Source organism: Oryzias latipes, chromosome 5 (assembly GCF_002234675.1).
Source record: "Oryzias latipes chromosome 5, ASM223467v1".
NCBI classification, from domain to species: domain Eukaryota; kingdom Metazoa; phylum Chordata; class Actinopteri; order Beloniformes; family Adrianichthyidae; genus Oryzias; species Oryzias latipes.
The window spans coordinates 10,451,537-10,465,762 of record NC_019863.2 but is presented as its reverse complement, the minus strand read 5'-3'; the positions used below and the strand labels follow the sequence as shown (position 1 = coordinate 10,465,762).

Here is a 14,226-nt window from a genome sequence, read left to right as displayed (position 1 = left end):
TTGTTCTTTGATTCTGGAACGTTCCATACAGTTTGCACGTTTGTTGATAAAGGCTCTAAAATGAAAAAGTGGGATTTATTATTTAATGCAGCTTATAAGGTTTATATTATGCGGTTATACCAGCAAAGTCACAGCTGTTTTACTTCAACACAAAAGTGACAACTGACACATTTGAGAAATCCTAATATAGTTACAAAAACTTAGAAGGAAAAAACATGAAATTTTATTTTCAAAGTGCATCTGTGGCTGTTTTTTAATGAAATATTTCCTAGGCATTATTATGTTTCAACTTTTTAAAAGTTTTTCTATTATGTAGTCCACATTGTGCACTACACAACTATATGTATTCACCCAAACGTTCAAGAACTATGAAAGCATACAAAAACTTCACATCTGGATATAATATATTCAGTAACCTGAAGATCAAGGTAAATCCAAAGTTTGGAGTCATTTTCTTAGCTGTTACATTTTTAAATGGACTCTTCAGAGTAAAAGAAAAGCAGAGGTAAGGTTGTCTGTCAGCTGCTGAGTTTCTCTGCTGAGGGGCTGAGGTCTTCATCTGCAAATCCGCTGCTGTCCGACTGCACACTGTCACCCCGAACCACCTCCCCTACACAAAAACACAGTTCCTTTTTACGCGCTGCACAACACAGTAGAAGAGCAGATGCAGCCTGACCTCAGTTGGCACAGAGAAGAGTGACAGTAATGAACACCTGCGTCGTGACCTATTTCCAGAGCATATGCCGCAGCATTCCCTTGCAGTAAAACTGCCAAACTCGCACAGACATGTTTTCACATCAGCTTGTTTCCATCACTTCAGTCTAACCCGAGTACAGGAAGTACAGACACTAAAACAGCAGGCTTTTTTTTATTTGTAAAAGGGAAGAAAGATTGTGGACTCAGATTGTTCATTTGGTTGTTACATGGGAAGTTACAAGTGTGAAAACCATCAACTTTATTCTCACATGAGATGACGCAAGTAATTCTAAAGAATGCTCTGGATATTGGTTCATGCAAAAAGCACAAAGTACGCTTTTCATTACCTTTATTTGGACATCTGGAAAGCTGCAAAGTTGGTGTCCTTGAAAGTTCTGATTGTCCAAAATCCTCTTCTCCAGCGCTGTGCACCTACAGAGGGAGGAGGGACAACATTGGCTTTAAACACTGGACTTCTGTTTAGCAAAACAGACAACAATGATGAACGTGATGATGAAGTGATGCCAACTTTGCATTTAGCGCCGGTCCGTTTTTCATGGTAGCTTTTCTGTAAGAATGTAATATTTGTGATGAGAATTAGTTCAATTCAATTTTATTAGTATAGCCCAAATTCACAACAAAAGTTGTCTCGATGGGCTTTGTATCAGTAACTGAAAAAGTTAAACATAAAATCAAAACGATCATGAATACATAGAATTCAGTAGGAGAGTACTAAATTGAACTAACAAACTGACTAAGCCAAACTGCACATCCCTGCCCTTAGACCCCCCTTAGTTCAGCGGGTACCTCAAAACCGAACCTCTGATGTCAGAAATATCTTTACCTGAGCCTCCATTCAAGCTGACACCTCCATGTGGCCGGGGTTGTAACACGGATATATCTGTACCTGTCTAGTCACCAGTTAATTATTAAAATGAGATCCCTGAGTCTGTATTTGCAGATTGGGGCATTTTGTAGCCCAGTGTGCAAAACGGATACTAGCATTTATGATATGAAACATGCTTACGTCATCCATTTTTTACAATAAAGCTTTTACTTAGTTGAAGTCAGAGCTTGAAGGACACATACCAGAAGGTGTGTATGTTCACCCCAGTCTGATCTATTACATCTTCCCCAAAACTTTTTAAAATATGACTTAACAAAACAGGAGACATGCAGTTCTTGATGGAAAGACTGTCTTAGGATTTCCAAAACTAATAAAATATTCCCTCCTTTTTTCTTCAGAAGTGGTAACAAAAACGTAAAAACAGTTGAGGTTTTTGTTGTTTTCTCATGCAAAATGTAGATTTATTTTTCATGTATTAGTTCATCTTTTTGCCTTAATTTATAATGTAGAACTCAAGAAAGAATTCCACCAAAAACCCCAAACCCAGACTAGATTAATACTTAAAGCTAAATAAAGTAAACAGCAGATTGTCTTCAGTAAGGTTTCCATTTTATGCCACTTCAACAGATGTAGCTCCACTGTGACACTACTGTACCTCCTCCAACTCAAAGGAGTTGACCTGCTGGCGGGCTTTGGAGAAGGCGCCCATGCTGGGATGTGACATCGGATTCAGGTACTTTGTGTCTCCTTGACTTAACAGTTCATCGCTGGTCAACATGGACGCCACGGGTGAAGCGTAATGAAAATGTGGCGTTTTTGTGGAACGTGGAGATTCCATCTCTCCATCCCAGCCGGTCACTGTAATGCAGCAACAATTGCAGCTGCTGCTGGGTTCTAAACCAGCAACCTTAGTCATGTGTGGGTGGCAGTCTTGTGTGAGAGCACAGGATTCATGGGATGCAGGGAATGGCACGTCTGTGTTTTCTGCCACAGAAGAAGCAGGAAATAGACAGTTTGTACTGTGTGTGCTCTGATCACAAAAATCACACGTGACCTTAGCGGCAGGGTGCAGCTCAGCTGTCCCTGCATCTCTTTGGGTGGGACAAGAGTCCAGCTCCGACCGACGTAAAGGCATCAGTTGTTCAGAGTCTGTTAAAGTTTCTTGTGATGAGGACAGTGTTGTGAAAAATGTTGGACCACTATTTGTGCTGTCAAGTTCTTTTTCTCTGGGCCTCTCTTGATCACCATCAACATATTCTTTTTGTCTGTTGTCTTGCATTTCTTCACAGCAGATTTTAGTGTCATGTTGAGGTATATTTGCATCCACCACGACTTTCTGCATGGGTCTCTTTTCCCCGTTTCCAGTTGTCAGCCCGTCCTCCACAGTCTGATTGTCTCCATGATGTTCCTCCAAATCCAGCCTCTTGGCAGTCCCCGTTTTACCTCTCATGATCATTTCCACGATGTCAGGGACGCTGCTTCTCTTCCTGTGTAATGGCTGCGGAGAGGTGGACTCAGACCCACGAGGGGAGCCTGTGTACAGACACATTCTGTGAACGGTGTCCTTAAGCCGCTCCACAGGAGACCGCGGTTCGCTGCAAGTGCTGGGCTGAAACCGCTTCATCTTGTTCACAGGAGAAGGAAAGGTAAACACCGGCGTGTCCAGTTTTTGTAGAGGAGTGCGGGACACATGGGAGTAGAGCGAATAGAAAGCATTGGCCGTAGCCGTGAGCACTTCAACCTGTCTAAAACGACCTGTGGAGGGATAAAGAGTAAAATAACTGATCATGTAAAGCTTGGTGGATATCTGTGATTAAGTAAATCCAGTATCTTACTGGCGAGACAAAGTCTGTGGTCCTCTTCTCGTATGCGCTGAATTTGAGAGTCCAGGAACAGACGCAAGTTAATGCCGTTGGCGTTGGAGGGAGAGTTTAAAAATCGCGACGGGACACGTGCGGTGATCTGCTCCTCCGCGCTACCGAAACCCAGCGCACATAGAACCTCCTCTGCATCCTCTTCATACAGCTGCAGGATCTCTGACACACTAAGAGAATCACAAAAAAAGGGAAACTTAAGAGAAAATAAAAATGCAATCTAGAAAAATAAATAATCTGGGCTAAAAAAAACTTTCTTAAAGAAATCTAAACAAAGTGGGAGGTCTGCCTTTTAAACAGAAGCTTAAGTAATTTGAGTTAAGCCTCACCTTGAAAGAGTTTTGCAGGTGGATGAGGAGTAGCAGCTGGAGGCCATGCTGAGCCCATGCTTCAGTTGCAGCAATCTAAGTCTATGACGGCTTGTTCTTCACACAGAAAAAAGTACAGAAACTCTAATTATCACGGGAAAAACATAGGAAAACTGCTGGTTTTACTTCTAACATACACATTCAGAAGCAAAGTATAAAGGATGTCTCAAAATGAAACCATGTTCTCAAAGAGTTTATCTTATCACTCGAATATGGTACTTTATTTTGAAAGGTCAACAACTAACCTATTGGACAGAATGCTGCGTTATCTTTTATATGAAAAATTATGGGAGGAGATGCTTCATGTTAATTCAGGAGTAGAGAAAAGGGGGGAAAACGGACAAATGTTGAAATAAAATAAAAAATTAAAATACAAATAAAGCATGAATAAAATCCTTTATTTTGTCAAACAAGAACCAACAAACCTGGAACCGGTTTGATGCGATAAAGTCATTTTCTGAATGTGTATTTTGCCCCATGAGACCATTTTGACCTCCCTTACACCTAACAAGAACTAAACCAAACCAGCAATTATGTTCTTTCTGCATAAGCATAAGCAGCTATTGACACAATGACGTGACATGAAGACCTGATGATCACTGCCAAACTACGGAACCCACTTCCATTCACATGTCCACAATTTGGTTTAATTTCTGATCGAGTGTCATTTATGTGTTAAATGCATTCTGGTTAACCCCTTTTTTTTTGGTTTCTGTTTGTTCACATTTGTGTTGTTCATGCAGGTTGGCTGTGACTTCTCCTGGATGCCTCCCAGGGTCCTACTTGAAGCAGTCACAGATACCTGGAATGCCTGATCAGAGTTTGCTGTTTAACAAGGTGTCTCTTCTGTCCTCAGCACCGGAGCATCTTGTGCATTTCCTTGTAATCTTTCTAATGTTCACTCTGAATATTTCTGTAGTTGTTGGTTTTTGTTACTTTCCCCATGTTTGTGGGGAACTTTTGTTATTAAATCTATTGGAACTTCACTGGTTAGGTTTGAGTCCTTACTGCTCCTACCCAGTTATAACAAAATGTTGATTTTTAACCACTTAAAATTTCATTTTAAATTTTTTATACATAACCAGGGATTTAAACTGAATAGAGGTGGACTTTCATTAATAAAATGGTGAATTCCTACATGAAAACCCTAGGAATAGCTGTTTTTTTTTTCCCCTAAAAAATACCACTAATGGCTTCAAATATCGGAGTAACCCTTGTGGTATCCTAGGCACTTTAACATTGGGAGTTGGGTCATCTAGACCCACTAGACAGTGCGCTGACCCTTTTTTCTTCAATGATTTGTGATTTTCACTGGTGTCCATGGATTACATGAAAACTTTCCACCTTTATCCACCTTTGTCATGGTAGGGAGAACATGTCAATGTAAGGGTGGGGTCATCTAAGATAGCACAAGGGTTAAATGATGATTTGTGGGATGGATACTTGCATTTTTAAGAATTAAAGATACATTTTATTTGGTCATAAAGCTAAGCCCACAATTTACATATATATCATAAAAACATTTCATTTATTCTCTATACTGAAGCTATTTTCTTTTTTTAACTTGTCCTGTCCAACAGCTGAGCAAACAGATGAGAGCTGAAGGCCTTTTCTTGGACATATTTTACTTAAACAGAGGTATGTCTGAATAAACCCCTTTTGTAATCGAGGCCAAACTTTATTCATTTTAAATAATATTTGAAAATATTTTGTGTTGGACCGGACGGAAAAGGAAAGGAGAGAAGAAAAGAGAGGGATGTTAGAGAGGGGGGGATAGGAGGGTGATTGTAAAGGGGGGGGGGGGGTAAAACCACGAAGCAGCATAAAACAACAAGTTTCTGGATGGTTATACTCATCACAGTGAGGTTCAGATGTAATACAAGTCGATAAGGGCGGAGCCTGTCCACACACACACTCAAATGTTATAAACATACCTGTTGGACCCAAAAATGTTCACATGTCAACATGTACAAAACACAAATATTGTTCACACACGCATACCTATACGTTCAAGCCAACTAGTGTGAAATATTTCATTCAATCACGCAAAGTATTTGTGCAAAGATGAGCCAACACCTGTGCTCAAGTGAGTGTTTATGTTCTTCTAGAATGGATGATGGAATGTAAAAAGAGGGAGGAGAGCGCCCAGTCATCCCAACACCAAGACCCCTGCCGCAGCGGCAGCCAGAACCCCCCAACACCCGCACGGTAGCAGATAGAGAACAACCGCCCCCCGGGTGAACACATAAGCCACCCAGGCCAGGGCCAGCAGGACCACCATGGGGCCCCCAGAGACAGAGAGCAGGGAGGCATGGGGGGACAGAGAGTGCAGCTCCGGCCCACCAGGGGAGCAGCCCCCCTGGCGCGCCGGGAGGGCCCAACGTGGGGCCCCGCTCCAGAAGAGTACTGAAGCAATTTTAACAGTGATAATTCATTACAGTTGTCACTTACCCAGCTCTGTGTTTAACTGAAGCGCCACCTAAGACTGAAGCTGTAAAATAAACAAAAGTTGGATGAATAAACACATCTATTGTTTAGAAACGAAAAGTAGCATTCTGCTGCACATCTGAATATTGACTTTTGCCAGAACATGCGGTGCACACACTTTTTGCTGTTTTTTTTTTCCTATTCTGAAGCATGTCAAACCCCTTGCAACACCAGGAAGCCAGTTTAGCTTCATATTCCTGTACCGCATAAATGATGAAACCCATCTATAAAAACAATTTCATAATGTTATCATATAATATTAAAAAGAGATTTGCACCACATACTGTTGAGAAAGTTCCTGCACTAAACCCACGAATGGTTTTCATGACTCATAACCAGCTCAGCTTTGCTAAATCATTATAGAGATCATCAATTATAAACGTGGTGAGTAGGCGTCTTTAAAACAAACAGGAAGGACAGTTTAATCTTCAGTATCTTTAGTCAGTGCCAGGATGCCGTGAGAGATTATTTTTATCCAATAGAAGGATATCAAGTTAGTAAAAATATGCTCATGGTTTATACCTACATTTTTCATTAATTATCACTAGAATTGATCTGCTGAGAATTGATCTGCTGATAGAAAAGAGAATCAAGTGAGGTGATTTTAGACTCAAAGAGCCTGAAATGAGCTTTAACGTGGCAATAAGGAAAACACTACAACAATGTTTTCCTGCTCTAAAAGTTAGAAACTAATGAGAGAACTAGAGTGCATCCTCCTTTTTCTTTTAGGTTTTTAAGATTTCATAGCTGGAAATAAATTCAGGTGTCAAGGGGTTAATGTCAGTAAACATGTACCGGTAAATGAAACAGAGTATTAGGCATTGGCAATTTCAACCTTACCTAGAAAAGGGTTTGAATTTGCCTTAAATGTTAACTCTTTTAGTCATGTGGAGGCATTATCAAAGGACCTCTGTCATGCAAAATCAATTTTTCTAACTTTTAAGTGTACTATCGTGTTAATTCCTCACAAAAAACAACCCCAAAGTGGTAATTTCATCCATTGTGACCTAGATAAGTGAGGAACTGCCCCATCCAGGAAGAGTCTGCGCTGCCAGCACGGTCCCAAGGTTAACACAAACACACTTTCTTCACTGACCGAGCAGTGATCTGGAAAAACGTATAAATTTTATATGCACAATATACACATCCATCTTTGCAAAAATTTGGATGTTGTTTGTTTTTATGTGCGAAACGCAGTCGCGTTGCCAATGCCAGCTCTAGGTTGACGTCAGGAAATGGGCGGCACCCACACAGAGCGGAAGGCGGTGCCTCAGAGATCAAGCCGTCTTACTTCCAGGTAATAAAATTAACTGTGAAAATAACTCATATTTAATTTTAAAAATCGTTCTTTGGTATGCCAAGATAATATATGACCATATTTATGAACATAGTTTAATCTGAAAGGCTAAAGAAAAACCTGACAAGGCCCTTCAAAGGGTAAAAAACTAAGCTTTCTACATGACAGCTGTCCCACATATCATAATGGGACAGCTGGAAGGAGTTTTTCTTTCTGCTTCCTTTGTTTTCGTTCTTTGGATTCTGTGTTAAAGTTTGGAATTTAACTTCAGCTATTTTAGGGGCCTAAAAAGTCTCTTTTCCGCTTTCTTTTATAGTGTAGCAAGTTTCGTGTATTTACTTAATTTGAGTTTCAGTCAAGATTTAACCATCAACCACCTGAATTTAGTTTGACCAGCTTTGTGAGCATTTAAATTGTCTCCATTTTGGCAGGTGATGAAAACAGTTGGATTGGTTTATGGGCCACTTTCTTTTATAAAGGATAATGGTAAGTGCTATAGGTTAAGTTTGATCAGTTGTGTTGTTTAATTATAGCTGCTAAAAGTAAAGGCAGGCCATCTTCTTCTGCCTCCCTGCACATTCACATTTAATTTAATTTTCACCCTGGTGAAAATTGTGTTTTTGGTGTTTTTAAAATGTTCTTGTAACGTTTCTCTCATGATGGAGGACATGTATAAAGAATATTAAGCTTAAATCTGCATTTCTGAGTGTTTCTTTGTTTAATTCATTGGGAATCAGGAGCAGACAAAATTATGTTGTTTGAAAAAGATTGTTGTTGTTATGTAAAATCTACAGTCACTCACTACAATCAATATACAAGCTCTCTGCTCCTCTCCATTCTGATGTATCCACCTGTAGACAAACAGATTCATGTACATCTTTGTTTTCCTCATCTGAGCTGACATTTGGCTCAAAACTGTACATGTTTGATACACCGCTAATGATAGCTTAGGGTTTCTAGGGGCTGTAAGCTAGCGAGACAGAGCGTAAACAAAGAGATGATGGGAAATGAGGGAAGGTTTGTTCTGCGCCGACAGTCCCGCACACAACTCTAAGATGACAGTTCTTTAAACTCCTGCCGCTCTGCAGAAACTATGTCCGAGAAAATGACACAGGTTTGTTTTTTTTTTTTAATTAAAACTGCATACTCATAATTAAAAGACCACTGGGAACGCAATTAAAATATATCAAAAGATGATCAGAGTGGGACTTTTTTTTTTTATAAAAATGCATTGCTGAAATGGTGTGATTGACTTTTTTTTGTCAAATAGTGTCATTCATTGTAGACCAGCACCATCACTTTTGCTTTACCAGCACCATCACTTTTGTTTTTATCAACAAAGTACAACTACCGGTAAGCATAAGTCACATTTGTGAATCATCGATCAGACTTTATTTAGAATGAGGAAGTGAAAATTAGTGAACACATTCTTCAGTGATGAGTTGTGCAGAATAGGTAAACTCATAGGGGACGCTACTTTCCCTCTCAAATGCCTTTCCTCGACATGGTGTTTGCACACACCTGACTGCTCCAGAGCAGCAAAAGGACAAAACTTCTGCTTTAACAGAGAAGCTCATATTTCCCATGAATCAGGCATTCGTAGGCGTTCGATCTGCAGCATGCAAACTGAACTTATATAACACGCTGGTGCAAATTTTAACTGGACATCTGCTGTAATTTGCGCTAACCGGGACCCCATCCATTTTGACCTTTTAGACTGGTCTGCTTGTGTCACTATGTGCTGCAGGCAAAATATGTATTGGTAGGTATTGTTCTCTGTTAACAGACTATCTGCTATTGATTTTCTGCTGAAAGAGAAAAAATTCCCATCATCCCTAACATGTTTTTTACAGATCCAGATGATAAACATCAGTGTGCTTGCAGAGTCTGAGCTTACCATCAGCTCCAAGGCTCAGGTCATCGGCCAAATTAAAAGCTAGTTCAGCATCTGAAAAAAAGACAAAACGTTTGGTTGAACTTGATTAAAAACACAAAATTTGCCTTTTAAAATCTAATTTTGGCAATTCTTTTTTTTCTTTATGTTAAGGTGAGCTTTGAATTAACTTACAGTTTGGTCTGACCAATTCAATAGAAAATAGAAAATAAAAGAAAAACAGTTCAATATTTCAATAAACATCCTGATTGGTAAACTAAAAAATTTAACATAAGCTTTTTAAGCACAAGTCAAAGTATTTTTACCTTTGAAAAAGTTCTAGTTATCAATGAAATACAAGTTTACATTTGAACAAAAACGTTTAATCAGAACAATTAGTCCAGTTGCAACAAAAAAGTTTTCGTTATCCTCCAAAATTAAATGGGACATCTTACCTATTAGACTCATAAAACTTTATGATTTTAATTGTTAGTTTTTTCTGTTTGAGAAACAGTCAAGTCGATAAGTTGGAATCATGAATTAATTTAGCTTAAAATATTTACAGTATCTGTTACCTTTAAACCATGGTTCACTGGACTATTCTGGAGTTACTGTATGTTACTTTGTAGGTTTTTTTTATATTTATGTGGTCAAAAATGTCTTCCCATAACAGAAACATTTTATTTTTGACGAGGAATTTGAGTTGTTTACTTTTATGAAAATTACACAAAGTGCATTGACTTTGGTGTGCAAAATGTCCATTTTTAAATTGCTCTTACCAAAACTGAATCTAGCATTGTTCTCCGACCCGGCCTCTGACCTGTGAAGACAAAACTCTATTTTTAAAACATTCATACAAACACACATTCATGGTTGTGCCATTTGCATGCTTTTATCAAACATGTGACTGGGTTTGCATGCATGCTTCCATCTAAAGAATGATGCTCAGCTCGTTTGCAGTCAAGGGTGGCTTGATTTAGCCTCTCATGCCCTTTCAGCAGCCTGCAAAAGGCTGCCAACTTCCTGTTACAGAAGTGCTAGCTTTCACATAAGATGTCCCGAAACTACTGGAGTATGTACACACATACACACACACATTCACACATATATATATATATATATATATATATATATATAAATTGTTGTATAGGTCTAACCTTTGATAACAGGTATACTACTTTACCAATAAGACAGGTGATTTACCCAGCTGATCACAAAAACACACAAAACTGTGCAAAAGTTCTGATCAGAGGGTATTTTTTTCCAATGGAACATTAAGAACGTTTCATCTGAAGATAATGCGGTGAGGAGCAAACTGTAGCTGCCATGCAGCATCTTTACAGCTACAGACTTTCCACTCTCTGAAGTCATCCGTTTCCAATGAGTTACATGTTCCCTTCATCACCTGTCGTCAACATTCAATGAATCGCATCTTAAAAATAAAAAGGTTGACTCACCTACAGCCACGAAGCCAGCTCTCAATCTTTTCTGTGGAAATAAGGCACATAGAAAATCCTTGTTGAACAAATCTGTTGCTTTTATTTAAACTTTGATGAGCTTGTTGAGAAAAAAGAAAAAGAAAATCCCACTAAAATATTCACCACTTGTGTGGTTAAAAGTATCAGAGTTGTGAAACAGGCTATCAAACATTCCACAAATATTTCCATTGCTAAGGAAAATGTGTCTGTCCTCAGAAAGCATCGGGCCTGTTCTCACCATCTGGGAAGACATTGTCGTCAATCATCGAGGTGGATAACAACCCTTGAGGTTCCTCCAAAGTGGTGCACTGTCGGCTGTTGATCCAAGCTCTCCGCCTATCTTTGATGGACGCTCTTTCCATGACTTGAGGGCGATATGTAGTCAGTGCAACCAATGCAGAAGGACTGGGTTGGAAATAAAACTTGGTTTCAAAATTACATGCACTTTTGTAAACCCAACCTTCAACAGCACGCCCACTCAAAACTGTGATAGTTTCCTTTCCTAATGTGTTATATCAACGCTGCAAACAGATGGAAACTTGCCACCACAGCACATGTCTCCAGTACAGTTCACCGACATATTTTGGAGTTTAAAATCCTGGGGAAATAAAGCACACTCTTTTTGAGCTTCCAAGTTTAAAAAATAAACTCAAAAGTAAGATGAGAACCAAAGTGCGGCTGGTAGACCAGCTTAGGGAGGCAATAATAGAAACTACTTATCTGACTGATGCTATCAGGTTCTTACGAAAGGTTTAGCTTGCAGCCTTTAGTCATTTTTAATGAGTATCTAATTGAAATCCCATTATACACAAGGAGTTCCGTTTTCTTAAGATTTTATAGACGTATAAATGGGATCTACAAATTATTACAGTGTCAATGCACTTCATTTGTCTTTCTTCTTTCTCTGATCATTCAATGATCAATTTCTTTGGACCTCCACGTCTGTAAAAATCTGTATATTTGGATATTTTAAAGTTGTGAATGACCTTTTCTTTCATTAAAAAATGAGTTAGTGTTAAAATTGATACTGTTATAAACTCTTCACTGATTAATGAGTGAGACCCAAGTTGTTCCATCTTTTTTGAAGGAACTATTTGTTGCTTACCATTTAAAACGTAATCAAAAAAACTGCTAAACTGTCAAGTTTGTTTAAAAAATCAACAAATATAACTATATTGATCTTTACAAATACTTTATAATACCTCAGACCAGTAAAATACTAAAGTTTAACTTAAAAAAACATGTTCATATGTCCTCATCTGGCTCACCTTCATTATCCTTTTGGGTTACTTTATGCTAAAATGGTTTATTGGGTTTTTCTTTTCTTTTTTAATCTGAGATTCCTTTTTGTTTTGCCATATCCTGATATGTTAAACATTAGATCTAGAAGAGGTTGTATATCTATTCGCATCACTGCATGTAAATTATCATAGACTGTAACAAAGGACTTGGTATGAAGCTAAAATGAAAGTTACATATGCAGATCATGAATTCATAAATGATATTAAGAAACTAAAAAAGAGAAATAAAGCTAAACTAAGATAAAGCAGTAGTGCATGTGTTCATGTTAGAGATGTAAAGTTACAAAACTGTCATCTAAACTATGGACAATAAAGTTTCACTGATTGGTGTTCTAAACAGAAACGGTTATGAGAAAATGTGAGGTTTTACTTTATGAACACATCTACTGACGTAAGACCTAATAAAATAAAAAGTTTTGTGTTATAACCACAGTGCAACTTTTAAAGCCTAACTGTGATTGTAAAAATGTTTTTTTCTTTATCAATAAAGTTGCCCTTACTTTACTTAAGAGTTTCTCCAGACTAAAGCATCAGAGAAGAGAGCCTTACCTTCATCGACGTCTCTGGTTTCAGTTTTGAGTCAAAGAAATGTTTCGATCGTTTCCTGTTGAAGCAGACTCGATGGTGAATCTGACGTGTTTTTCTGCGTCAGGCGGTCAGAGCGGCCGGCGTGCTGTGCTGTGCTGCCCCTGAGACACCACCGCGCGTGGAAACGAGCCGCCTGTCCCCTGATCTCCACTGAAGCCGCACTGCGTTTGTCTTTGCAGGCTGATGAATGTAGTCCGTGCGCTGCGAGATGGAGCGCCTGCCTGGAGGAAGTCACTTTGCATCTCATCTCAAAACAAAAAGTAATCGACGGAGCTGACACATCTTACAAAAACTCACACATAGGCTGGCTCCAGATTTAAAAAAAAAAAACAAACAAACTAAAATATAAGTCTAAAACCAATGGATATCAATGATTTCAAAAATGTGAAATATCAAAAAATGAGATCAGAAGATATTTTGTTGCACACCAATAATAGTATAACACCAGCTGATTTAATAAAAATCCATATTGCAGTTTGGTTTGCTTGAGTTATCAACCAGAAAATGTCATCTTGGCTAAACTTTCCAGCCATTTGATTCATAATTTCCTAATGTAGCATAACTTTGCACATGTTTTTAACTTTTGATACTTGATGAAATTTTGCTATGAAAATTCCTGAAACTACTGATATAGTATTATGTTTTAAAGCATATGAATGACTTTTAAAAGTAACATAATTTGCATATATTTCAGATGCTGCATTTGCCATGTTGATTTCTAAAATAGTTATTTTTGACGTAGTACTTAAGTAATTCATCTTTGGCATCTGCTTTATTGATACCTTATGATTGTTAATTCTGTCTGATAAAACCTAGGAACCGGATATTGATAAATCATGTAATAAAATGGTTATAGTATAACGGGGTGGGATTATATAAGTTCGCTTCCTTCCACTCCCTTTCAAGCAATATTTATTAATTATGTCTAATTATCCTAAGTTTGATTAGTTACTGTATGAATGTATAACTGATGATTATATTGTTTTTTGTGTATTATTTCTATTTTGATTGCTTGAAATAAACCATTTCAAATCAAATCAAAAAATCAAATAATGGGTGGGATCATAAAAGATTTTTCTTCCACACATTTCAAGCACATTGTTTTGTTTTATTTGTCCATTTTTAACTGATTTTGTGTTTGAAATAAAATTCTTTAAAAAATATTAATAATAATAATAATTAGAATATAAATGTGTTTATTTGTACAGTCCTTCTCATTCAACACAAAGAGCTGTAAACTAAGTAAATACATGATTTACGAAATAGACATCACCCCCACTCCCCTTTAACCCATAGGGGTAGTAAACAATGGGCATAGTAAATCATATGAAATTTAAAACAATTTTACGATTACTTTTACAATGGAGAACATATATAAAGAAATACTAATCATAAAATTGAATTTCTAAATAAAGAA

The 14,226-nt window shown here is 37.9% G+C and overlaps 1 protein-coding gene across 2 annotated transcripts; it reads right to left on the bottom strand.

The window, feature by feature from the left end:
* Window positions 1–69: 69 nt before the first annotated feature.
* On the bottom strand, window positions 70–13,143 carry LOC101162039 (protein TESPA1). 2 transcript variants are annotated; one of them, XM_023954892.1, is made up of 11 exons: window positions 12,771–13,143; window positions 11,159–11,325; window positions 10,900–10,930; window positions 10,222–10,262; window positions 9,467–9,517; window positions 6,237–6,276; window positions 3,747–3,842; window positions 3,379–3,587; window positions 2,199–3,298; window positions 1,044–1,128; window positions 70–610 (listed from the first exon to the last, which is right to left on the bottom strand). In XM_023954892.1, exons 2-11 carry the CDS (start codon window positions 11,280–11,282, stop codon window positions 519–521), a joined length of 1,869 nt encoding a protein of 622 aa, XP_023810660.1. In that variant the 5' UTR covers window positions 11,283–11,325; window positions 12,771–13,143; the 3' UTR covers window positions 70–518. The 2 variants fall into 2 exon arrangements, with proteins under 2 accessions (XP_023810660.1, XP_023810661.1); XM_023954893.1 differs by lacking the exon at window positions 12,771–13,143 and having other exon boundaries at window positions 11,159–12,692.
* Between the last annotated feature and the right edge of the window lie 1,083 nt (window positions 13,144–14,226).

Bases quoted from the DNA above. Each gene is read 5' to 3' on its own strand.
- LOC101162039 (XM_023954892.1), bottom strand. From the start codon at position 11,282: ATGGAAAGAGCGTCCATCAAAGATAGGCGGAGAGCTTGGATCAACAGC. The intron at 10,263-10,899 runs GTGAGTCAACCT...TTGTCTTCACAG, and splicing joins AGCTGGCTTCGTGGCTGTAG to GTCAGAGGCCGGGTCGGAGA. The intron at 6,277-9,466 runs GTAAGCTCAGAC...TTTATTTTACAG, and splicing joins CCTGAGCCTTGGAGCTGATG to CTTCAGTCTTAGGTGGCGCT.